The sequence below is a fragment of the Lacerta agilis genome, chromosome 8, assembly GCF_009819535.1.
Source record: "Lacerta agilis isolate rLacAgi1 chromosome 8, rLacAgi1.pri, whole genome shotgun sequence".
NCBI classification, from domain to species: domain Eukaryota; kingdom Metazoa; phylum Chordata; class Lepidosauria; order Squamata; family Lacertidae; genus Lacerta; species Lacerta agilis.
Window position 1 is genome coordinate 37,920,528 of NC_046319.1, and position 24,505 is coordinate 37,945,032.

The 24,505-nt window shown below is 42.2% G+C and overlaps 1 protein-coding gene across 2 annotated transcripts in view; it reads right to left on the minus strand.

Moving 5' to 3' along the window:
• ZC3H18 (zinc finger CCCH-type containing 18) overlaps nt 1-24,505 on the minus strand; it is a 58,855-nt gene that overhangs the window by 34,000 nt on the left and 350 nt on the right. For both annotated transcript variants that reach the window (XM_033157002.1, XM_033157001.1), the window contains exons 2-6: nt 15,218-15,855; nt 11,229-11,313; nt 9,793-9,947; nt 3,106-3,198; nt 479-636 (exon numbers count right to left, since the gene is read on the minus strand). In XM_033157002.1, the coding sequence (XP_033012893.1) occupies nt 479-636; nt 3,106-3,198; nt 9,793-9,947; nt 11,229-11,313; nt 15,218-15,841 (1,115 nt within the window). In that variant the 5' untranslated portion in view covers nt 15,842-15,855. The remainder of the gene's footprint in view (nt 1-478; nt 637-3,105; nt 3,199-9,792; nt 9,948-11,228; nt 11,314-15,217; nt 15,856-24,505) is intronic.

Sequence of the window (24,505 nt, forward strand, 5' to 3'; positions counted from 1 at the left end):
CCTGCTTGACCTACTTTTTGCAAATGATGGGGCCCACCTTGCAACACAATAATGTTAAAAAAAAACTTTAAGTATTAGAAGCATGAAGCTGGAATGATATTAGGAATTGCACTGGGGCAAGAGCAGGAGGTCATGACTGCCTTAGCAACAAAGCACACCAGGAAAAGGCAGGTTTGTGTGACTGTTTTCAGTTGGGCTGTAAACAGAAGACAACCAATAGAAAGAAATATAGCTATCACACTTCACGTGTGCCCCTCAATATGGAGAAGAGTGTTGCACAGAGGAGAAGAGCCCCACTTGAATACCAAGGAAGGGCTCTTGAAGCGATGAGAGCAAGTGTGTGTTGCTACTGAACAATACAACAGAGCATTGGATAAGCCAACACTGCCCTCTGGAGGACTGCAGTAAGATTCACAGAAGCCAGCCTGCTCAAGTCCACACTCCTGCCACAAGACAGAATTAGACAGTTGCATCTTACGTCGAGTCCCGAACATCCCGAGTGATACGATAGTTCCAGTCCCGGAAAAATTCATTCTCTTTGTCAAACTCGCGCTCGTCCTCTCCGATGGTCACCGTGAACCGTTTCTCCTCGAAGTCGGGCTCCTGCTCCTTCCTCATTGTGGCCTTCTTTAACACCTAAGCGGGCGAGAGGTAAGGAGTCGTCCGTCTAGAACAGCCTTCGCCAGCCTGGTGCCCTCCAGATGTTTTGGACTACAGTGTCTATCGGCCCCAAACTGGTTGCCCCCCAAAACAGCGCCAGGTTGGCAAGGGCTGTCCAAGAGCAGAGGCAGCAAATCCCATTCTGTGGCACAATGACCCACTGCAGAAGTGCTAATATTCCAACACAATTAATTTCTCATCTTTTCAAATATCAACTAGAACCTTTAAAAAAATAATAATAATAGTGGATCATATTTTAAAACACATTACAACTTTGAGGTAACATTTCATTCTCTCTGTGTGTTTGTTTGTTTTTTAGAATCATAATGACAGAATCCCCGACCACATGTTAAGGCTGAGCTAAACAAACACACTTTTTCTAAAGCTTAAGCTCATACCAGGAACAAACTCAGTTGGTCTCTAAGGTGCTACTAGAAAGAATTTTCGATTTTGTTTTGACTATGGCAGACCAACACGGCTACCCACCTGTAACTGTTTCCTTTTGTTTTGAAAAGTTGTCACTTTTTATTCTTTTGGAATAAAAGCAGCTGCCATCTCCCAATCGGAAATGAGCACTATTCATTTCCTAAAGAACACTGCCCCTTGCTATTTACTGTAGCCTTCCCAACCCTGGTGCCCTTCAGATGCTTTAAGAGACTGAAGTCCCATCAGCCCCAGCCAGAGTTGCATGGGAGTTGTAGTGGAAAAGATCTAGACAGCATCAGGTCAGGAAGGACCGGCTTACTGCAAATAGCACCTTCAGGGGCACAGAGCAGTCAGGGTCAGGGTAGAGAATATAGTTTTGGAAGGAAACAAGTGCAGATTGGGACAGGTTTTCTTCAAAGTAAAAGTAGCCATTGAAGCAGGATTTTTAAAATGTGCTTGGTCCTTATTTGTTGCTTTAGCCTTGCTTTTCTCTCACAGCCACTCACTGCAACAAACATCACCAAGGATGGAAATGAAGCATTTTGGATACGAACTGATATACCAAGAATGCTTGGTATCCTTCTGTTTGTTTGATGATGATAATAACAATGATTTTAAAAAAGCACCATATTGGAATGGGGAAACCCAGCCAGGTGGGTGGGCTAAAATAAATAAATAAATAAATTTTAAAAAATTATTATTACTACTACTACTTCACCGTGTTGCTAGCTGCTTTTAACAGGCTCCAGAGATTCAGATTATTACTATTACAATTAATTACATTTATCAGTTGCCTTATACAAAATAAAAAGTCTCAAGGTGATTCAGCAAGGTAAATTACAACAAATAAAAGCAATTTAAAAACAGAAATTTTTAAAGCCATACTAAATACTTTTACTTGAGTAAAAGACGAGCACCACTGCAGGAGACAACTCTCATTAACTAAAGGCCTGAGTAAACAAAGAGGTTGTAGCAGTCTACTCTTACCAATTTCATTTATATGTATAAAAATAAGTCTCATCCTCCCGAGTACAATAATGGAACTGGGTATGGAAAACTCTTGACTCAGCCATGCGGGCTCTTGGTGGCCTATCACGTGCTGTCATGCATAAGTCACAGTGAACGTAGCTTTTGCTTTTGTGTTTTGAAGAGTAACCTGCTTGGCAATCTCAGCCTTTTCAAGAAAAACACACAGTTTTGTTGGTCAACTCAATATTTAAAGAGGGTTTCCTAGGGAACTTGCCCAAAATTTAAGAGAGAGATAAGATTGCACAGCGCATGGTCACTGAGGAAACAATTTGCTTACTATAAGAAAGGGCAATATACTGTTCACTGGCGGAGCACGTGTTTTGCATGAGATGCAAACACTAAAGGGGTGAACTTTAAAGTGGTGCAATCTTCCATCATACAACCTCAAGCAGTGGAGCCGTGTGTGTGTAGATATATCACTGCTGGATAACTTGAAGTGCCACTCAAGTCAAGAGTTGATACTCCTTAGCAAAGCATATCAATTGCCTATCTCTAGGGCCCCAATTCCAACATAATGAGAACAAGCAAGTGAGAGCCTTGAGCTTGCATGCTCTCTTTTCTCCTCCAGATAAGAGACACTTTAGGTCACTAGTCACCAGAAAGAGCAGAGCAGAGTTTCCCTTTTTGTCTGAATGGAGGAAATGCCACCATCAGAAGCCTCCCATTTCCTCCCCTTCTGCATGAGCAGAGAATCCCAAGGCTCATGCCTACTCATTCCTAATTATCCAAGTGTTGGAGGAGATTCTGAATACTTGTGAACAGCATGCTCTTGATTCTTCTTCTTCTTCTTCTTCTTCTTCTTCTTCTTCTTATTTGTACCCCGCCCATCTGGCTAGGTCCCCCAAGCCACTCTGGGCGGCTTCCAACAAATATTAAAATACATTAAAATGTCACAGATTAAAAACTTTCCTAAACAGGGCTGCCTTCAGGTATTTTCTGAATGTCAAGTAATATGTATTTTTCCTGTTTGTCCACAGACAGCTGCTTTACCTCTTTAGCGTGGCGGAGTCCCCGTTCCCAAGCACTTTCTGCTGGAGGGTCTGGAGGCGGAGGTGGCAATATTTCATCAACTACAGGAGCTCCCTTTTAAGAAAAGAGAAAAGGATGGTTCCAGAATGAGGTGACACACATTTTCATTAGGCCCTCTTTCCCTTTCTCCCGGCCCATTGCTTCTATTCTGTTCAGGGAAGTTAAATGAATTTGCTCATGGGCGTAAAAATATTTATTTTTAAAGAATAATAAGGAATTGGACTGTCCTATCTTAGAGAATGCTTTATCTCAAAGTCTCTGCCTTCTCCAAGGGAAAGGGGAAATCTTTGAAAGGTTTTTGTTTTAACTTTAGTCCTTTAAGTATTTGCAATATTTGCACATGAAAATGAAACTTCTTAGAAAGCTAATGACAGAAACCAACACATCACAGATGAACAACCCGGCACCAACAACAATGACAGCTGAAAGCGCCTCAAACTGAAGGACTGGTGATTCTCCCTCCTCCCCCCCGGCCATAAATATAGATAACACCATCAACATTACCCCCCAACCCCACACTTCCACAGAAACCTCCACCCCAACACCAGTCCAGACAATCATAACCTCAACCACATTCCCCACCACCCAACAACCCATACCCTTAGCACACACACCCTCTCCATACCAAGGAAAAACAACTCCTCCAACCTCCATAACACAACCCACAATCAGGCCAAAATCTGATACCTAACCAACACAATGGTGGCCCCAGAGCGTACCAACACCCACACCACCACCCTAACATACCAGCAATGTTGCTATTAACACTGGCAACATTGCTTCTGAACCTTATACCTGACATTGGTGTCACAAAGACGCTTCACACCGTCTCGCTGATCACCCCCTATCGCAAACGACAAGGGGGGTGACCTGTCCCTGAACATGGCTCTCTACATCAGCTGAGACCTAGGACCAACCGGCTAATCACCAAAGAGCCCAAAATACCCCAAACGAACACCTATATGACTACATACAGTGGTACCTCAGGATAAATACTTAATTCGTTCTGGAGGTCCGTTCTTAACCTGAAACTGTTCTTAACCTGAAGCACCACTTTAGCTAATGGGGCCTCCCGCTGCCACTGCTCCGCCAGAGCACAATTTCTGTTCTTATCCTGAAGCAAAGTTCTTAACCTGAAGCGTTATTTCTGGGTTAGCGGAGTTTGTAACCTGAAGCGTATGTAACCCAAGGTACCACTGTATAGGAAACTCCCTACCCCCTACTCTTTAACCCAAATCTAACTCTAACCCCACTAGCCCCCCACCCACCACAACTTAAGTCAGCGCAACCCCATTGGTTCATTGAACACGAAGTGAGAGACACAGGACAACCTAGACGGGTTGGCAAGGAATGGCCCTAAACAATAGAGAAGCAAGATGGCTAGCTTAAAAGCAATTACATTAAACCTGAGGGGGTTGGGAAACCCCATCAAAAGTAAACGCATCATCTCATACATAAATACCATGAAACCACACATCACCTTCCTACAGGAAATACACAACCCACCCAAAGGGAACAAACTCCTGAACAATCCCCGCTTCAGTCAACAATGGGTGGCAAATGGCTCAGGAAAGGCCCGCCTGCGCAGCATAGCTGTGATACTCAGTAGAGACTGAACTTTAACACCACAACAATCCTAAAGGATAAAAAGGCAGATTCATTTTCGTCAAAGGGACACTAGATGGTAAAATTAAACTGACAATCGGCTCTATATACGCCCCAAACTCGAAACAACTAGAATTCTTCCAGAAGACACTAAACAAGTTCCTCTCCTTCTCTGAAGGGGAAGCAATCCTAGGAGGTGACCTTAACCTAAATATTAAAGGAATATCCCTGAAAAACATTCACCCTACAACCCCATGGGCAGCCTTTCTCAACCCCCCCCCAACAACTAGGGACTCTTACAAATTACTAAAAATGTTAAAAAACAGGGGTCTCTATGACATTTGGGGTGAACAAAACCTAGGAGACACCAGCCATACATTCCAATCCGGACGCCATGGTACAGTGTCCAGACTGGATAGCATTCTGCTCACACAGGGTCTGATCCCTTTAGTGGAATCAACAAACATAGGCAACATCAAAATCACAGATCATGACCCAGTAGAAGTCACCGTTAAAATAGGAGAGGGAACGCAAACCACCCAATCATGGTCCTTCAGCCCCATCCTAACCACAAACAAACAAATTAGAGAGAGTCTCACAAAAACTCTCCAAAATTACTTCAAGGAAAATGATGTAGACAATACAATCCCCCCTCTTATGGGACGTAATGAAAGCGGTTACCAGAGGAGCTTGCATAAAAGAGAAAGCACTCATTAAAAAACAAACCTCTTCAAAAATTTACAAAATAGAACTAGACATCACTGCCCTCTCATCACGTTACAAACAAACAGGAGCTAAAAAACTCATTCAATTTATAGAACAAAAAAAGAAGAGAAATACCGTATATTCTGGCGTATAAGACGACTGGGCGTATAAGACGACCCCCAACTTTTCCAGTTAAAATATAGAGTTTGAGATATACTCGACCACAGATTTTTTCCACCCGGCGTATAAGACGACCCCCGACTTTTGAGAAGATTTTCCTGGGTTAAAAAGTAGTCTTATACGCCAGAATATACTGTAGATGCCCAAGAAATCAACAAAACAATGATCAACATTTTATACTCTAAACACCACTTCTATGAATATGGAGGGGAAAACTCCAGAATATTAGCAAATAGATGTAGGGGGGGAAACTCTCAGAGCAAGAATACACTGCATCACCAAAAAAGATGGCAACATAACATTCTCCCCCAAAGAAATAACTTCAGAATTTGCAGAATTCTACTCCAACCTATACACCTCTCATGACCCACCTGAGAAGGAAATCAGAGAATTCCTAGCAGAACTGACCACGCCTACCTTAACAGATGAGGAACAGGAATTCATGGACAGTCCTATCACCCCAAAGGAAATAGACACGGTCCTCAAAAACTTGAAACCACACAAAGCCCCAGGCCCAGACGGCTCCACAGCAGAATTCTATAAGAAATTCAAAGAACCCCTGATGCCCTACATGACACGCCTATTTAATGACATCATGAAAGGAGGGCCCATCCCCAAAACCTAGACCCATTTCAAAATAGTCTCCATCCCAAAACCTTTGAAGGACAGCCTCAAAGTAGAATCATACTGCCCGATCTCACTAATAAACCAAGACTACAAGATATTCACATCAATCTTGGCCAACTGCCTAAAAATCTTCTTATCCAAGTTAATAGCCCCAGATCAGACTGGCTTCGTCCCTGGTCGCAATATTACAGACCCCGTCAGGAAACTACTGAACCTAATTGAACATAGCAAGGCAACTAAACTCCCACTGACAATTACCGGTATGTCCCTAGACATCCTCAAAGCTTTTGATTGCTTGGAATGGAAATACCTATTAGCAGTACTAACTAGCATGAAATTTGGCCCCAACTTCCTACAAATCCTCAAACAAATATACTCCCAAGCATCAGCAAAAGAGATGGAACAACATGAATTTCACTCTCTCAGACAAAATAGCCATGATCAAAATGATCACCCTCCCAAAACTAACCTACCTGTTCCAAACCCCCTCAATCTGGATTCCCCCAACCCAACTCCGCAAATGGCAGAGAAAACTACACTCTTTCATCTTCTCACATAAAAACCAAGAATAAGCACCAAATACCCGTACCTCCCTACCTCAGAAGGAGGATGGGGTATCCCCAACATAGAAGCATATTACAGTGCCAACCAAATACGCCATATAATCCCATATATACCAGAAGATGAGACAAAACAATGGATACACTTAGAGAGGGACACAATTAAAAATATCTGCACCACAGCATACCCACTCCTCCCAAACAAACTAAGAAAAATCCCCACAACACTTAACAGGTACACACAAACCATGTTCAATGCATGGAAAACAGAAACAGGCAAACTATCCCCAACCCCACTAATTCCCCTGGCCTACCACCCATTATTCCACCATGCAGCACAAAACCTCAAAATAAAAACCTGGCAAACCAAAGGCCTATATCGCCCAATAGACTTTTATAAAAATAACAAACCTTTGTCAACACAAGAAATGCAGGACAAACTAGAAGACACCCAAATGCCCTGGTTAGCACAACACCAATTACATGCCCTCTTAAACAATCCAGCAGTAAAATCAGCAGCAACTAGACCCCTGACAGCCTTCAAAAACCTCACCCTAACGACAAAGGGACACGACAAAGGGATGGTATCCGCAATATACAAAATATTTCTCAAAAATCCCACAAACTCCCTAGACGCAATCAAAAAGCAATGGGAAGATGACATAGGATATGAAATCAACCCCACCCAATGGACCAGAATGTGGTTAAATCCATATCAATGAAAAGAAAAGAACTCACCCTGAAACTAACCTAAACTAAGCCAAGAAAATTAGTGCTAATACACCCAGGAACCTCACCGAAATGCTGGAGAGGGTGCACCTCCAGAGGCACATACCTCCACATGTGGTGGGAGTGCCCCAAAATCCAATTATTCTGGACAACAACCATACGAGAAATATATAAGATAACCAAGCAAGTGTTAGAAATCACCCCAGAATTGGTCTTACTAAACATCTTCCAAGACAACAATGCCCACTTACACCACAAAGAACTCATAACCCACCTACTCTCAGCAGCCAGAAACATCATAACCAGACACTGGAGAGACCTGTCAGGAGTAAGCATGGACCAATGGTACCAAGTAGTATGGGAAACAGCCCTACTCGAAAAACTAACCAGTAAGCTGAAACTGACACGGGGACAAATAGAAGAAGACGCCTTCACCCCGGTATGGCTCCCCTTCATCACAAGACAGTGACAAAAATCTACCGGCAGCATACAAATCAATATGGCTAACCTGATCAAAAACATTCATCCACCCCACTCACACAAGAAATCAAAGACCACCACAGCCAACCACAAATGAACAATCACACCCTACACCAACCCTGACCTCTCTCACCACCAAAGGAGCACAAGCAAACAACAGAGAACCTGCACAAACAACGCTGACACCAAACCCTAAATATATTAAGTAAAATAGAAACATCGTCACCCCACCCCACCCATCTCCCCACCCCACCCACCTCTTCCCCCCTTTTCTTCCTAATGTCTCAACAAATGAAACTGATTTATAAAAATGTTACATGGAAAGACATTGCACATACCCTTGTAAATCAAGAAAATCTTTAATAAAAAATACTTTAAAAAAGAAAGAAAGAAAGAAAGCTAATGACAGGAAAAATGTATGCCTTTGCAAATAACTCAGGAGAGCTTCTTGCTCCAAATTTCCATGTTTACTGCCTACTCAGACTGGTTTGCATTAGGATTTCAGCAAAATTAAGAGAATGTTCCTTCACATGGCAGCTGCACTCTCTCAACACAAGGAGAGTTGTGTATCTTCCATGAAATCTGGCCAGAAGGTTGTGTTCCAAGAATCTTAACAACAATGAAATTTGTTTGCATGAAAGAGTTTTGATGAAGGAAACTGGGTTTCCAAGTGAAGAACTGGCATGATCTGGAACAGGGGTTAAGGGGCCCTTAATGAAGCTTCTTTCTGGAAAACAATCTTAAAATGTAAGGAAGGACTACAGCCCCCAACCTCCATGCAGAGTCTTGCAGTCTACTTATTCCAACATTCAAAATCAGATACATCAAGAAGATTCAACTATAAACATAAAGCTAGTCCCCCCTCCCCTTACTGTCTGGGTTTTCAGGGATGGGGAAACTGTGGCCTTCTGGATGTTGTTGGGACTCTCATCAGTCCCAGCAAGCATAGCCAGTGGGCAGGGGTGGAGGGAGTTTTAGACTAGTAACATCTGGAGGGCCACAGGTTAGCCAGCCCTGCTTTAGGAAATAAATCATCATGCTTAGAGATGACTTTATTTGCAACCTCCACTGTTAGAGGCAGTATGTTTCTTGAGCAGCAGTTGCCAGGTAACACAACTGAGGACTCCTACACTCAGATCATGCTTGTGAGCTTCCCATTGCAGCATCTGCTTGTCCACTGTGAAAACAGGATGTTGGATTAGCTGGGCCCCTCTGGCCTGATCCAGCAATCAGGCTCCTCTTATGACCATGCTTACAAGCAAGTGGCTTTAAAGTTGTGGCTCAATGGCAATGCATGTGGTATCAGAATTTCAGGTCATTACACACTGAATCATGGTACATGCACAACTATGTGATCTCAAATAATGGGGCTGAAAATTAGCCCTTGTCACCAGAGGCTGGTTGGTGTGGGGTTTTTGGCCATTCCAACCAGGGCTGACAGTATAGGGCTAAGTGAACCACTGCTTTTGGAACACAAGAGCTGAGATTTTCTAAAATAAGAATCCACAGGCCACACAAAAAGGCGCTGAAGCTTGCACATGACCCAGAGGTACATTACTGTCCCCATCTCACCCACCCATGGCTTCTGCAAGCACCAGTAGACAAACACAAGAAAAGGTGTAGAACATGGAAATGCCAACTTGATACTCCTCACTTGCTCCAGTGTTTGCATATCTTCCAATGCAGTGTAGCCTGGTCAACCTCGTGGCATTTTGAATTAAACCATGAATGATAATGTATTAAAAAAGGAATATTACTATACCCAAGGATTGGCTGGCATCAGAGGGTGAGGCCCAGGGCCAATGGGTGGTGCACCATTTGGAGAGAAAGGATCTGGCTTGGAGATCAAAGAGTAGTTTCCTTTGTCATTTACACCAGGATGAATGAATCGGCAGTTCATACCCCAAGTACAATGCCCTATGGGGGGGAAGCACACAGAAGGTTTAAAATCTCCATGCATGGGAACAGTTTTTAAAAAAAGTGACTGGAGCATAGTTAAATTTTTGCAGAGATGTTCAAATCACTTGAAAAAGAAAAAAGGAAGGCAGAGCATTCATCAAAGGAGAAATGCACTGCTGATGCTTTACATTTTATTTCTTGGCTGCTGCTTCTTTATAAATTGCACAGGTCCTAAGAGAAATTTGGTGAACAGCTTTTATTAAAACCTAGCAGAGCTCATAGAGAGATGTGTATCCTTGACCCAAGTGCCAAGAGAAGCTCATATTTCCATTGCCATGTAGGTGTCCATCTAATCCCACCCCTGAACCTGGAAGGTGGTTAGCTTAAACAAGTTATCTCAGAATTGTTCAATCAATTATAAACCTTCCGAGCAACTTAAAATGTGCCACTGATTAATCGCAAAGGCATTTTTAATTAACTAAACATTTTTAATGAAACATTTTTTAGCACAAAGTACTTATAAAAATTACGGATGGAAAGTACCATCTTGAAGTACCATCTTGAAAGTCTTTTGTATGTGAAATGAATGCCTCTTTTACAAGGATGCCTACCTCAACACATGCATCTCTCTCCACCACCTAAAAACAAAGCAAGTCTGCTTCTTACTTCAGAAATATATTTACCCACATTCCAATTTAATTAACTAATTAATCAAGAAAAACACATAGGATTTCTTTAGTTTCTATTTAACACTGGAAATGACATGCATTTTAATGTCCTTGTTTTTATTGTCAAACAGCATTAAAGCCAACCAATTAAACATATATTTTAAAAGGCCATGGAAAATCTGACTGCCACCCACTGTAGCCACGATGGTGGGACTTGAGATCCAGGTAAATAAAAAATGACTTCTGAGTCGTAATTACTGAATGGAGTGTTCATATTCAAATGCAGGATGTCTTGGAATACCAAAGACCATGGATGTGGGTTCTTTCCTCGTGCTCAGCTTCTGGCTATCATAAATATCTGAGTGGTCACTGCTACAAACATACCAAGGGGCCCTGCCAGGGTCTGATTCCAAAGGATTCCCTCTTGGCTTTTGTGATGTTTGCCGTGACAACATTTGAGAACGTTTGATCTGATGTGACTTGATAACATATATAAATAATCCTGGATAATGCACTATGTTCAGAAGCCACAAGTCTCAGGAGGCTGGATGGCATAGGCAATAAGTCCCGACAGCTGCCTCTGCAAGCTCCAGGAGAGAGGGAGCACTTGGGCAATGGGTATGGCTCCTACCTTTCATGAAAAACCGACAGGTGAGACGCGGCCTCACTTTCCTGTCATTTGGGTCTTTTACTTCTCCCTCTTCCAGATCGTCATCCTGAAAGACATAAAGAGACAGGTATTTAAAAGGCAGATGCTGCTACAGCAGTAAAGCTGCCAATAATAGAGTATTTCCTTGGCTACCCTTCAATCAAGTAAGTTGCACATTGGGAGACAGGTGAAGTCAAACACTTTCTATCCACCTGCTCCTGAGCAGGTGGACTGTGAGCAACGTTACACCAGCCATAACAGGTCCAACTGAGTCTCTGTCATTCTCTTCCTCCTTTCTCTGCTACTTCTTGGCTCTTAAGAAGAGCCAAACATTTGCAAATGTTCAGCATGGCAAGGGCAGGGCTTGTCTGTGTTACAGAGTGCTCTCACCTGCCAGTTATCTTCCACTACTACACATACAGCTCTATCTCTTCTCAGCTATCTATCCCTTTCCTCAAATTGCAATTGCCAAAACATTGCAGATTCAAGAGCTGGACTCCAAGCAAATCTTCTAAGATTTAAAGCAAGTGTACACACACTTTTTGATTTGCACAAGGTAACTTTGGTTAATGATAAATTAACCTGGAACAGATTTTTTTTATCACCCCACCCTCGCTTCCTGCCTCCCACTTGGACACAGAAAATTAAAAGTGCTTTATTTATTTCTGGGTTTCTCCTATTCATAGATCTGCAGGATGTCAGGTATGCAGATGAGGTTCCACCCTATTAAGTTCAAAGGCAATCTGTTTACAAGCAGCTCTTAAAGAGAGCAAATAAAACCATTTCACTGTTCATTGCCACAAAATCCCACTCTCCCCATTTCAGGAAGAACAGTGTGGAATTACAATGTGGTACAGCTCTTACATAGTCATAGAAATGGAAAGCCAAACCACAGCACAACATGTGGAGAGAGAAAGCTGGGTGCTCTTTATGGCAGTCTTCAAAATTAATAACTCGGAAAAGTCAGACAGTAAAAGCAAGATTGCTTTTAACCAAATGAGGGGCCATAGCTCAGCAGTACAGCATATGCTTTAGATGTAGAAGGCCAGAAGCTGTGTCCTTGGTATCTTTTTCTTGGGTGGGGGGAGGTGGGAGAAGTTACTTCAGTGGTGGGCTGCATACTCTGCATGCAAAAGATGCCAGCTTCAGTCACTGGCCATGCTGGATGAGCTTTTCTGTTTCTTATTTAATAATTTTATTCAGTTTTATAAATAAATAATAAATACAAAGTAATTCATCACTAGGGCTGGGTGATAGATATATCGATATATTGTCCAAAACTGGTTTGAAGTCCATATAGTGATACTGGTTTCATTATTTTTGACCTGGCAATATATCATGAATCATGGTGTGTGTATGTGCGCACTATGCAAAAATCACAATATGGGGAAAACCGTGAAGCCAGCCAATGCTTCTTTCAATTCCTGCAGTCCCTGTTAACTCTGCCTGCTTAGCGCTTCCCTGCCTCCTGCAGGGGGCAGCGAATCACAAGAGCAGGACGGGCAAAAATCATGATGCAGGGGAAACTGTGAAGCCAGCCAATGCCTCTACGTAGTTCCATCCTTATTCCACACATTGTGAAATATCAGTTTATCGGGGTGTTTAGCTGGTGATATATTGCAATGTTGAAAACCAGGTATCACCTAGCCCTATTCATCACACCTTGTTATCATCCTTGTTATAATGATAACAAATATGTTATTTGACTCTGTCCCACTTTAGAACTGATGGGGAAAGAACATACCCTCCATGGCCCAACCACTCTCAATGGAAGCAGTTATACAAGCACCTACCGGTAAGTGAACTGAAATGCAGGGAATTGGTCCTGCACTACAAACAAGGAGAGAAGGTTACATAAATGCCATAAGCATTCAGAGTCATCACATACAGGTGAAACTCGAAAAATTAGAGTATCGTGGAAAAGTCCATTTATGTAAGCAATTGTTTTCATTAGCTACTCATGACATGCAAAGCGAGATATGTCAAGCCTTTGTTTGTTATAATTGTGATGATTATGGCATACAGCTGATGAAAACCCCAAAGTTGAAATTGTTAATTTGGGGTTCTCATCAGCTGTATGCCATAATCATCACAATTATAACAAACAAAGGCTTGACCTATCTCGCTTTGCATGTCATGAATCTATCTCATATATTAGTTTCACCTTTTAAGTTGAATCACTGAAAGAAATGAACCTTTCCACGATATTCTAATTTTTCGAGTTTCACCTGTACCTTGCGATACATTTACCCGTATGGTTTGAGGGATGGGAAAGACCATTCTAGCTGGCAATTTTACACAGTCACATAAAGCGAGCCAAGACAGAGGATTGTTAAGAATCATGCATTCCAGATTCTGGCATACAGTGGAACCTTGAGTTGCGGACATAATCCATCCCGGAGGCACGTCCACAACTCGAAGCGTTTGCATCCAGAAGCACCGCGTCTACGTGCACACATGCAGGGCATGATTTAGCGCTTCTGCGCATGCGGCGAAACCCAGATGTAACCATTCCGGTACTTCTGGGTTGCTGCAGGACACAATTTGAAAAGACGTAACCTGAAGCGGACACAACATGAGATATGACTGTAATGGGAAGGAGGCTGTCGATTGTGATTTTGTCATTAACATACATAATAAAAGGGTACCAAACTGAAATGTTTCCCCCCCTTTGAAATGCCACATAGGACTCTTTCTTCTGAGTGCCAATTTTAACACAAAAGCTAAAAACCACACTTTGTGCTACCGGTAATCTATTGTAACCCCTTATAAAGTTTTCCAGCATTTAGCCAGTCACCATGCTGGCTGGATTGATGGGGAGTTGTTGCCTGCAACACCTGGAGGGTACCATATTGGCAACCCCAACCTAAAAAATTCTCAGACAGCAGGGATGGCAAAGGGCTCTGCTCGGAGCAAGAGGGCCTAAAGTCAGAATAGCTGACTTGGTATATGGCAGCTTTCCATATTCATATGGATAGCATGGAAAAGCAGGCCTAGTGTTGCATTTATCAGAGAGAACCTCAGTAGTGGATTTTAAAAAGAACCCTTCCAGGATGAGTAATGCCTCTGCTATGCTCTCTTTTAAGAGACTGACTGGCATCAGTTTCCAGAAGCAGGTAGGTTTTAAGGCAACTGATAATGCAGAAATGCCAAGCTTACATGAACAGGCACAGGCTACGTGTATGCTTCAGACAGTCCACACTCAAGTTTCCTGCCACCAATAAGCAGATAGAAGGAAACTGTCAAATGATATTCACTTGATTTGACAGGCCCCACTAGACTACATGGAGATGCAAACCTGGGTATCCTGTTAACACATGAAGCACACTTATTCTTAGTTACAACACTGGTCCATCTAGCCCAGGAGGATTTACTCTGGCTAAGGGTTCTTTCCTAAGACCACAAACAAAAGGAAGCCCTTCCTAGCCTGTCTGTCTTCTAACTGGAGATGTGCAAGGGACAAACTTGACACTTCCTACATACCATGCATGTGCTCCAACTCAAAGTTGTGGACAGTCCCTTACTATTTCTGAGAACCAGGAGGAGAATGAACCAAAGTAAAGGGGAAACTCCCCTGCTGCTACTGCAGCTCTGCATACACTGAGAATATGGGGAAGTAACTCAACACTACATTCCCTCCCAAGATTCTGCAAAAGAAGATCATGGGCTATGTCTAGTTGCTTCTCCATCTCTTTGCTCCTAGGTTTTTTTTTCTGAATGAGGGTGCTTAGAAAGAATGGCCTGACATGAGATTGACTGGCATCTGGAGATTCCAATGATGATAGTGCTGTGAGATGCATGTTAAGATTCCTCTAGCTGAAAATGTACCTATGCAAACAGCCCACAAGAGGTCCTTTTGCATATGCAGGTCTAGGAAACAGAAGTGGGAGGGGGAGTGCTGTGTAAACCCTGGTTTCTAGGGACACTGGCTGGGGGCAAAACCTGAGATTGTGGGAAGGAGCTGAACTTACATCAATCTCGCCATCATCAATTTCTCCGTCTTCCTCTTTCTTCTTCTCTTTGACAGGCTCCTGCCCACCCCTTTCATCATCACTCTTTGTGCCAGATTTTTTCTCATCCTCAGGCGGTTCATTTAACTTCTCTTCCTCCTCCTCTTCCTCTTCCTCTCCCCCAGCCTTGTCAGTCTCATCGTCAGCAGCAATGGTGCTTGGCTCCTCGGGAACCTCCTCGTCATAGTCCAGTTCGTGTTCATCTAGTTCCCGAGTGACTGAGGAGGCTTCATCACCCAAGTCGTTTGCCTGTTCTTCCTCATCCTCCTTGACAGACAGAGAGCCCTTAAGCTCCCTGCTTTGCTCATTATTGTCAGAGTCCTGAGACTTGGTTTCACTTAAGCAGTCCTCTTCACCTGAGTGGTTCTCTTCTTCTTCCTCCTCCTCCTCCTCCTCCTGACTCAATATTCTGTCGGCATCTTCCTTGCCTTCCCCCAAAGTGGTGCCCTGCCCGTCCTCTCCATCCTCTTCTGAGCCGCTCTCTTTGAGGATTTCGTCATCAGACAGCAGCTGGTCCTCGTCCTCTTCCTCCTCCTTCTCGTCGGGAGAGTGGGGGTTTTGCTCAGGGCTTTTGGAAACATCCATCAGGGCCTGCTATTCTGTAATGGAGAAAAATAAATAGCTGTATGGGATAATGTGTAAACATTCAGCCTCAAGCATTCCTACATTTCTCAGTTATAAGATGCAGATACTCCCTAAAAATGAATCCTCAGTTTACAATTCAAGCAGAGAGACTGGGCTTGCTTGTCTAACAGTACCAATTAAGACCACAAGTGTTCAGACCAGAATTTCATTTGCTCCCAGTTACACAGAGAAGACTATATAAGACACTAACTCATGAACCGTGAGTAGGTATATGTGAAAGGTGAGGCCGACAGCATTTTACCAAGTACAAATTTCTGATCCTTATGGAGGAGAATGTGTGCAGTTCGCCTGGGGTTGGGGAGGCACCTAGCACCAGGTGTTCTGTACACATCACTCTTAAAAAGGACATAGCCAGTTATTTCCCATGTCCTCTGTACAATACATCTAACCTCTTTCCCCATGCCTTACCTTTATTCTCCTCTAATTTCTTCCTCCCCAGCACTACCATATCTAAACACAGCCAGCAGAAAAAGCATGTTTTCTGAAAGCCCAAAACATGCAAGGATAATTAATGTGAGGTCAATAGATATGTGTAATTCTCAAACTTACTCAGAATGTAAACATGTAAATTCATGACACAATGGCATGCACACAGTCCTCATTTGAATTTTTATCCCTAGGACTTAGAACAGATTACAACCCCTAGACAGTAAAAATTCTGGGACAGCAGTCTTAGTCTGTTGCAGCAAAATCACAGGGGATCTTGTGGCACCTTAAAGATAGGTGGCACCTTAAAGTGGCAGAAGCCCACTTCATCAGGAACTCTTGTGGTATCAAACTGGATGCAACATTATGACATTTGTCAGGACTGTGGATGGTCTTAATGCCCCAAACTCTTCAGCTAAACATGAGAGGGCTGAGCAGATGAATTTTAAAGACATAAGGCAGCAACCACAGCTACACTGAGAGGAGGAACAGGGGTATATCTACGGTGCATATAACAAAAATCAAGAGTGGCAACAATTGGAGGATGGATGAGTGATGGTATTCCCAGGCTTGGAATGTGGGCTGCAGGCAAGAGTGCAACATCGGCCACTGGTAGGTCCCAAACAGCCTGCTGGAGTGAGAAGCAATGGAAAGACCAAGCTGACATTTTAATGCCATGGCTTTCACTTCTGCCATTATCTATCTATTGCCAACAATTCAGCCACATAGGAGAATTAGCTAAGGAATTAGCTAGGGGAGAGAACAATATTGAAGGCAAAGCAGTGACAGTCAGGATTCCTGCAACTGCTGTTTCAACAGCACCATCCTTTTCTCTCTTTTCCTCTGAAGCTCTCATTGTATTGCTTTTCTTATCTCACCTCACAGGATGGGAAGAAATTAAAGTTCTGGGATGAGTTATCAAACAAGTCAGTCAGATAGCTGGAGTTAATTAGAATCCACTGCTCCTATACATATGTTCTGAAGTAGTTAACCTGGAGGTTCTTGCCAAATTTTAGAACACCTAGTTGTTTTCTGCCCTTCTAACCCTTTCCGCTTATGCTTCCGCTGACATAATTAGTCTTACAAAATTCAAAAGTCAAAGGGCAAATAGGAAGACATTTTGCAGGTCTTTATGAAAGGGAGAGAACATGTGAATGCAATTGTTTTGCCCCCTCCTCCTTACTAGGTCGTAATGGATAGAAAATGACACTCAGATTGGCCAACAGTCAATCAACAATGCTGGTTACTGCTAAACCTGTGTGTCATGAACAGCAGGAGCACCTAAACTTTTGCCATCCAGAAGATGTTGAACTAAAACTCCCACCAGCCAACTGACTAAGCTGGATGGTTCTGATGGTAATTGGGAGTCCAAGATATCTAGAAGGCAACAGACCAGCCATCCCTGGTGAACATGGATATCCTGAGTCTTCTTAAACCACCGAGCCTTCAGGAAAGATAGGTTGACTTTGAGTTTTCAAAAACAAAACAAAACCAATGGTACAGTGACTGGAAGACTAAGCATGCTGGGTTGTTTAGAGCCCTCTGCATATATTCTGCCTTAAACATAAATAGACTATGTGTAATATATATGTAATATTTAGGCTTCGTAATGACAATCACTTAAAAAATATTATGTGCAAACTTTGAAATAGTCCATTTTTTCTTGTGCTGAGTAAATTCAAAAAGCAAATTAATTCGTTTTATAGAACAGTACATTTTTAGAAGTTTTTTAAAAATCCATTCCACACGACTATATTAGACCCTATGTATTTCCTTTAGAGAAGTGGTAATTAATTTGCAGTCCTCTAAATGTTGTTTGATTCCTGTCAGCCCCAGGCAGCATGATGGGGTCAGAGATGATGGGAGTTACAATCCAGAAACAACTGGAGGACCAGAGATACCCAACACTTGCTTTAGAGAACTAAAACCTTCCCCCATATTGCCCAGTATTCTTGTGTTGCTCCCCCCACTAGGTGTAAAATTTCTACAGCTAGCCTTGATTTGGGCCTGTATCTCTGACAGCATGTCAACCTCCTTCATGCAGGCACAAAAACAAATAGCTAGTATTCAGAAAGTAGACATAAGACACCAAGTGACAAAGATAAAGTGATATTAGTACCACATAGAATGTCTGGGTAGGTATTAAACTCCCAGCTTTAAAGACCTTTAACTTTAGAATGCTGTAAAAGTGTAATATATGCCTGGGCACATATGTATTAGAATGGAGGAATAAAACAGGACTTATTTAAAAGAAAGTAAAATTACCGGTAACTGAAGGAGCCCTTAACACTGTTTGATTCACTAGACTCTAATACTTGGAGAAAACCTGTAAATCAAATTTTGGGCCAGATTTTAATTTCCAACATTTCTAGGCTCACATAGTTCCCCCAAAGATAACAGAGAGAATGTTATCAGGAAGCTTAAAGAATGCTGCTAATTGCCTCCTATTAAATTGTGGCTCAGGGCAATAAAGTTTGGCTTGGAAGAGCCACCCATAAGTTCACCATTTCAAAAGCACTTAAAGGCTAGAGATCAGAAACATCTACGACCAAAAGCTTGCTGTACTGGCCATTTTCCAATTATGATTTAAAATGGTTTAATTACTTCAGAAATTATTCCCTGCTGAAGACAGGCCCAGAAGTTTGTTTTCAATCTGAAACACCTGAATTTAAAGGTCAGCATTAACAGGCTTACAGAAATATAGAGTGTCAGAGGAAGATGAGCTGGAATAACTGATTCTAAGGCCAGCTGAAACAGTCAGCTTAAAAACCAAATAAGTTTTGAAAGGATGTGACAGAGATACTTTATTAAGTCTGGAAGGTAAATGCCTGGTTATATTTCATCAGTAAGACTAAAGGAGGCAAAGGTATTTTGCTCACTGATTGTTTAGCTCACAGAATTCCATGTGTGCAACATTACCCAATGACTTCTCAAGTGACATAAAAGTTGTGCAGACACCAAGAATATCCCTTGTACCTGTGACAAAGCAACAGAAACACTAGAAAAATTATCACCCTCCAAACAATAGTTATGTTTTATACAGCACCCCCCATAAATTCAAGATGATAGCAGTGTTAGAAACTCAGATATATAAGCTAAGCACCAAACAGTTCCTTAAACTAAGGTTACAGTCACCAAAACAGAAGGTCAAGTTGTCATTTTGGGGTAAGACAGCTCTAAAGACTGTGACAACTGGCTATTTCAGATGACAACCTTGAGCTAGGTTAAGAACTTTGAGAACTTAAAGAATAAAAGTCACTTGATCCAGGGATAGTCCATAGATAGATAGATAGATAGATAGATAGATAGATAGATAGATAGATAGATAGATAGATATTGGCCCATTCTTACCTCTTTTTTTTAATGGTGACATGGACCATTCATAACATAGGAATGTTCTTCACAACTGTGAGCAGGGCAGTGGGGTCGGGTAAGTGAAGACAAGCTACAACAATTAACTATAACACTGTTCACCACGCCTGCTCAGAAAAAGCATTTTGGTTCCTGAAGTTCGTTCTAATTGTGCAGATAAAATATAGCGATAGAATTCTACAGAATACAGTATTAGTGTGTGAAAACAGTCAAGAGCCAATGATCCCCTGGAATGCACCTTCAGATGGTACAGATGCAGGCACCATCCTGGTGCCTAGGCATCTTCACTTGGTCACAAGTTGCTGATAGCCAGGTGAAAAATGCACCTGGCTAATTTTGAATACTGGATGAAAGGGAATTGCATAAGAAGCAAGAATGAACAGGATAGCAAGCTGTGAACAACCATGTCAGTCTGGCAGAAGATCTTGAGTTGGTTTACATATAGGGCTTCAATGATGGATTAGCAGATGGACATATTTGATCTTAGGAAGACATTCTTCCACCCTCAGTCAAATGGCCCCCAATCAAGGAGAGAGTATTTGTGTCCTCCCTTGTCATGTGGCTCGGCTAACTTTTATCTGAAGTGTAATTCTGTCCCATTAAAAAGAAACCCCATACCATGTCAACTGCAGCCAATCCTAACACAGGGTAAAAGACAACTATTACCAAACCTGGAGAATGGAGGACAGTGAATGAAAATCTTGTGCCATAGAAGCCAAATGAAACTAAATAAATGAGTGAGCTAAAAACCAGTATTTTCAAACATATATTATGCTCATGACCAAAGATTTTGAAAGGTCTAACAAGAGAAATGTTTCTCTCTGTTGTGAATAACATGGGATTTTAAAGCGAACAAGATTTAGCCTTTGTCTCTGTGTTACCATTCCCCAAAGGAATTTTGCGTGAAGATGGTAATTTGCTTCTCTAGTTAGGTCTCAGATGAAATAGCATTTTTCTTCCATTTAATTTAATCTGTTTGTGGGAATAACATTTAGGGAAAGGAAATCTTCCTTTTACCCCAGAAAAATCTAACCATGAAGTGCTCATTTTAAAAGTTAAACATGGAATAGACGGAATGTTAAGTGATCAATGAATAAGACCCCAAAAACATTTAAAATACATATTTGCCACATTCAATTGTTTCCATAACCATCATCAATTATTTTTTTTAGAAACTGGCCTTCAGCATGTTCCCGGGTGCCAGCATCAAATTCCTAGGTGCCTTGAATTTTTATCCATTGCTGGCCAAGAATAAAGGAAATTCCGTTATATTATTGATTACATAATGAGTATTACCAAATCTCTTTCCGAGAAAATCAATTCATGATCTGTTACTTTTACAAGGAATTCCAGAAGAACCTCCATCTAATTTAAGCATAGTGTAGTGATTAGTAGCTAACTAGGGCCATGGAGATGTAGGTTTAAATCATCATTCAGCCATGAAGCTCACTGGAAGACCTTAGGCTAGCCTATCTCAATTTAACCTACCTCACAAGGTTGTGGGGAGAATAGCACAGGGAGGGGAGAACTAGGTATACTGCCTTGAGGTTCAAAGGATAGGACAAAAGAAGAATAAAAAAGGAAAATACTTGGCCACTGTTGAGAACGTACGGTAATTTGATCACTGTGAAGTCTACCCAATGCTACCTATCCATGGTACTGACTATGAAATGAGAGGAGAGAGGAAGGGTGAGCAACATCTAGTCTCATGCCAGATGGAGCTTTGGTGATCAGGGACTGAAATAATACTGGGTTTGCAGTTCGCAGAGTATTTTGTTTGACAAATGTCACACCCACTCTATTCCTGCCCAGTTACAGGGACAAAATGCAATTGGCGCTTATACATTACAAGTAATTTGTTTAGCAGAACTAAAACCCATGCTTTTAGTGTATTTTAGGTTGCCATCATATTCCCATTTACCTAGGAGCAAACCCTGTTGAACTCAATGGGACTTACTTTTGTACAGACCTGTAGAGGACTGTGCTGTTAGTTTGATTAAAATGTTTTTCTGGCTTTGACTTTCTTTCTGCTGCTGCATTTGATTATTTTTATTTATGGTCATTTTATGTAAACTGTCTTCTGATGTTTTAAGCTTAAAACCAGCAAATAAATACTTTAAAGAACAACCAACAACAACCCACCTTTAGCAGTACTGTTCTTAACAGCCTGGTAACGAATGGGCATCTATTACAAAGTCTGTTGCTCTGGCCATGGATGCTTGAAAACAATAAGACTTACCAGCTCCTTATACATAGAACCACATAATACAATGGGATCTTATACCACATATCTATGCAATGCCAGGAGAAAATGAAGCTAAGATGGAGAAGTGTCATTAAGAGCCTAGAAGGAGCATGTTACCTTTTGAAAACACATTTCCTCAAAATGCAGAGACCTGTTGAGTGGTTAAACATGATTTATCTTGGCTTTACTTAGCTCTCACTAATCCACAATGCTTAACAACTTGTCAGGAGTTTTTAAAAGATCCTCCTCCACTGGCAACCACAAGGGAGGTGATAAAATGCAATGGCCCAGAAAGAGAGTAAAGTTTTGAATTCTGCCTCTGCTATGCACTTGCAAGGTGGCTGTGGGCAAGCCATTGTCTCTCAGCATCAGCTCTTCCCTTATCTGCAGTATGTTGATAATACTAATTTACCCTCTAAACTTCTTATAAGGATGACAAAATTGGTTATTTGAAGACTGAAAGCACTCTGAAAATGCTAAGTATCAACAACAAATCCTAGTTATTCTTCCCAAGGTACCAAAGAGCTCCCTATTAACAGAGCCTATCTTTGAGACATCCAGGAGCTACCAGGCCACTTAGGAATACGTGCAGAGTCTTCACCAGCTAAGAAGAGACTAACAAAGGTTTTGATCTTTCATGTTTCCTACACCCTATCCCTTCTTCAGCACTCACACTTCCTTCTGCTCCCTAACACAAATCACATTTTGAGCTTTAGCATCTTAAATTAAGACCCCATTGTATTATCTTTCCTCACTTCAAGCAATCCTTCAAGTCTTTCAATATCTCCATCCATACAAAGCAACACCCAATTTCTTCATTTAATTAATTAAATAATAACAATAATGTTATTATTTATACCCCATCCATCTGGCTGGGTTTCCCCAGCCATTCTGAGTGGCTTACAGCATATATATAACATAGTAAAACATTAAACATTAATAACTTCCTAATACAGGGCTGCCTTCAGATATCGTCTTAAAAGTTATGTAGTTCCTTATCTCCTTGACATCTGAAGGGAGGGTGTTCCACAGGGAGGACGTCACTACCATTATGCAGTCAGGGGATGTGTGTTCCCACCTTCTCCCTTTATATGAGAAATCAATGATAACTTCATGTTCATTCATGCAAAACTTAACTTGATCAGGCATCCTTTGCATGATCCTCAAATCTCCATTTCAGTTAAACCTCTCCTTTGAATTTTTACTTGCAACTTCAGAGCACCTCCTGTCTCCATGCTGTCCACAGATAAGTTAATACCTCCGCCTCACCCTCTTTTGCCACTCTCTTTTCAGTAACCAAATCCATGTTCTTAAGCCTCCCAGCAGAATCAGTGTCAACCTACTCAGTCATTTCCCATCTGAGCTGTTGCCTTACATACAGGACATTGGCCCCTGTCAAATCCACCCAGAAAAGAACCTGTAGCCAGCTAATGAGGAACCCACAATGGCACTTATCATCACAATTTGCTTTCCATTCGCTGGGGACTCAGTCTGTCCCAATACACCCTTCAAAGCAGGAGCAGCCATCAACCTTTCACTATACCCTCCTCAATTTACCACCACCACCACCACCAATCCCAGAAGCCATAACTCAGTGCATTGCATGCATAAGGTCCAATGCACTATCTCATGTCAAGGTGAGATTTCTCTGCTTGAAACTGCCAATGACAGGAATGAGACTGGGCTTGGTGGAGCAGTCATCCAACTCAATATAAGGCAACTCTTATAGGGCAAGGATAATCAACATGGTGCCCTCCTCCCAGATGTTGGTGAACTACAAGTCTCATTATCCCTGCTATTTGGCTATGCTTCCAGGTGCTAAAAGAAAATGGAACCAAAAAATATTTGGAAGACATGACATTGGCTACCCATGTTTTAGATGTTCACCATTGCTCTGTGGTAAAGCACATACCGAAGCTCTCAAATTCATTTCTGGTTAGAAAAGACAGCAGGTAGGTTGCACAGGCTTATCAGAAGCACCCACAGCTCAGTTGCAGACCACCTACTTTGCTTGCAAAAGGTCACAGGTTAAATCCCCAGCATCTCCATCAAAAGGATCACTAGGATCACCTGGGAACATGGAGAACTGCTGAGATGACAACAGCAGTGTGTCTGGGTCAATGATCCAACACACCTTAAGGAAGTTTAACTTTCACAAGGGTAGCCAACATGATGCTCTCAACTCCCATCAGGCCCAGCCAACATGATCAATGATCAGGGATAATAGGAGTAGGAGTCCCAACATGGGGGGGGACGACCTCTGGATGTAGCAATCCCATCTTTTACCGGCAGTACTAACCACCTCATGCAGCAAGGGAGCAGCCTCAAACTTAAGAGAGATGCTTCCAGGCAGAACAAGGCTGGGCTAGGTTGCCTGATGCTCAGACCGCCTCAAATGTTAACACGGAACGTCCCTCTTACCCCTCTGTTCGAAGCCACCTTCATCCCCACAGAGCAACGCCGACATCCCCTTTTCCCGCCTCCATGTGGGATCCCCTGGATGTCACCCCTTTGACACCCCGCCACCCTGAACCAGCCCTCCTCGGATAGGGGGGGTCACA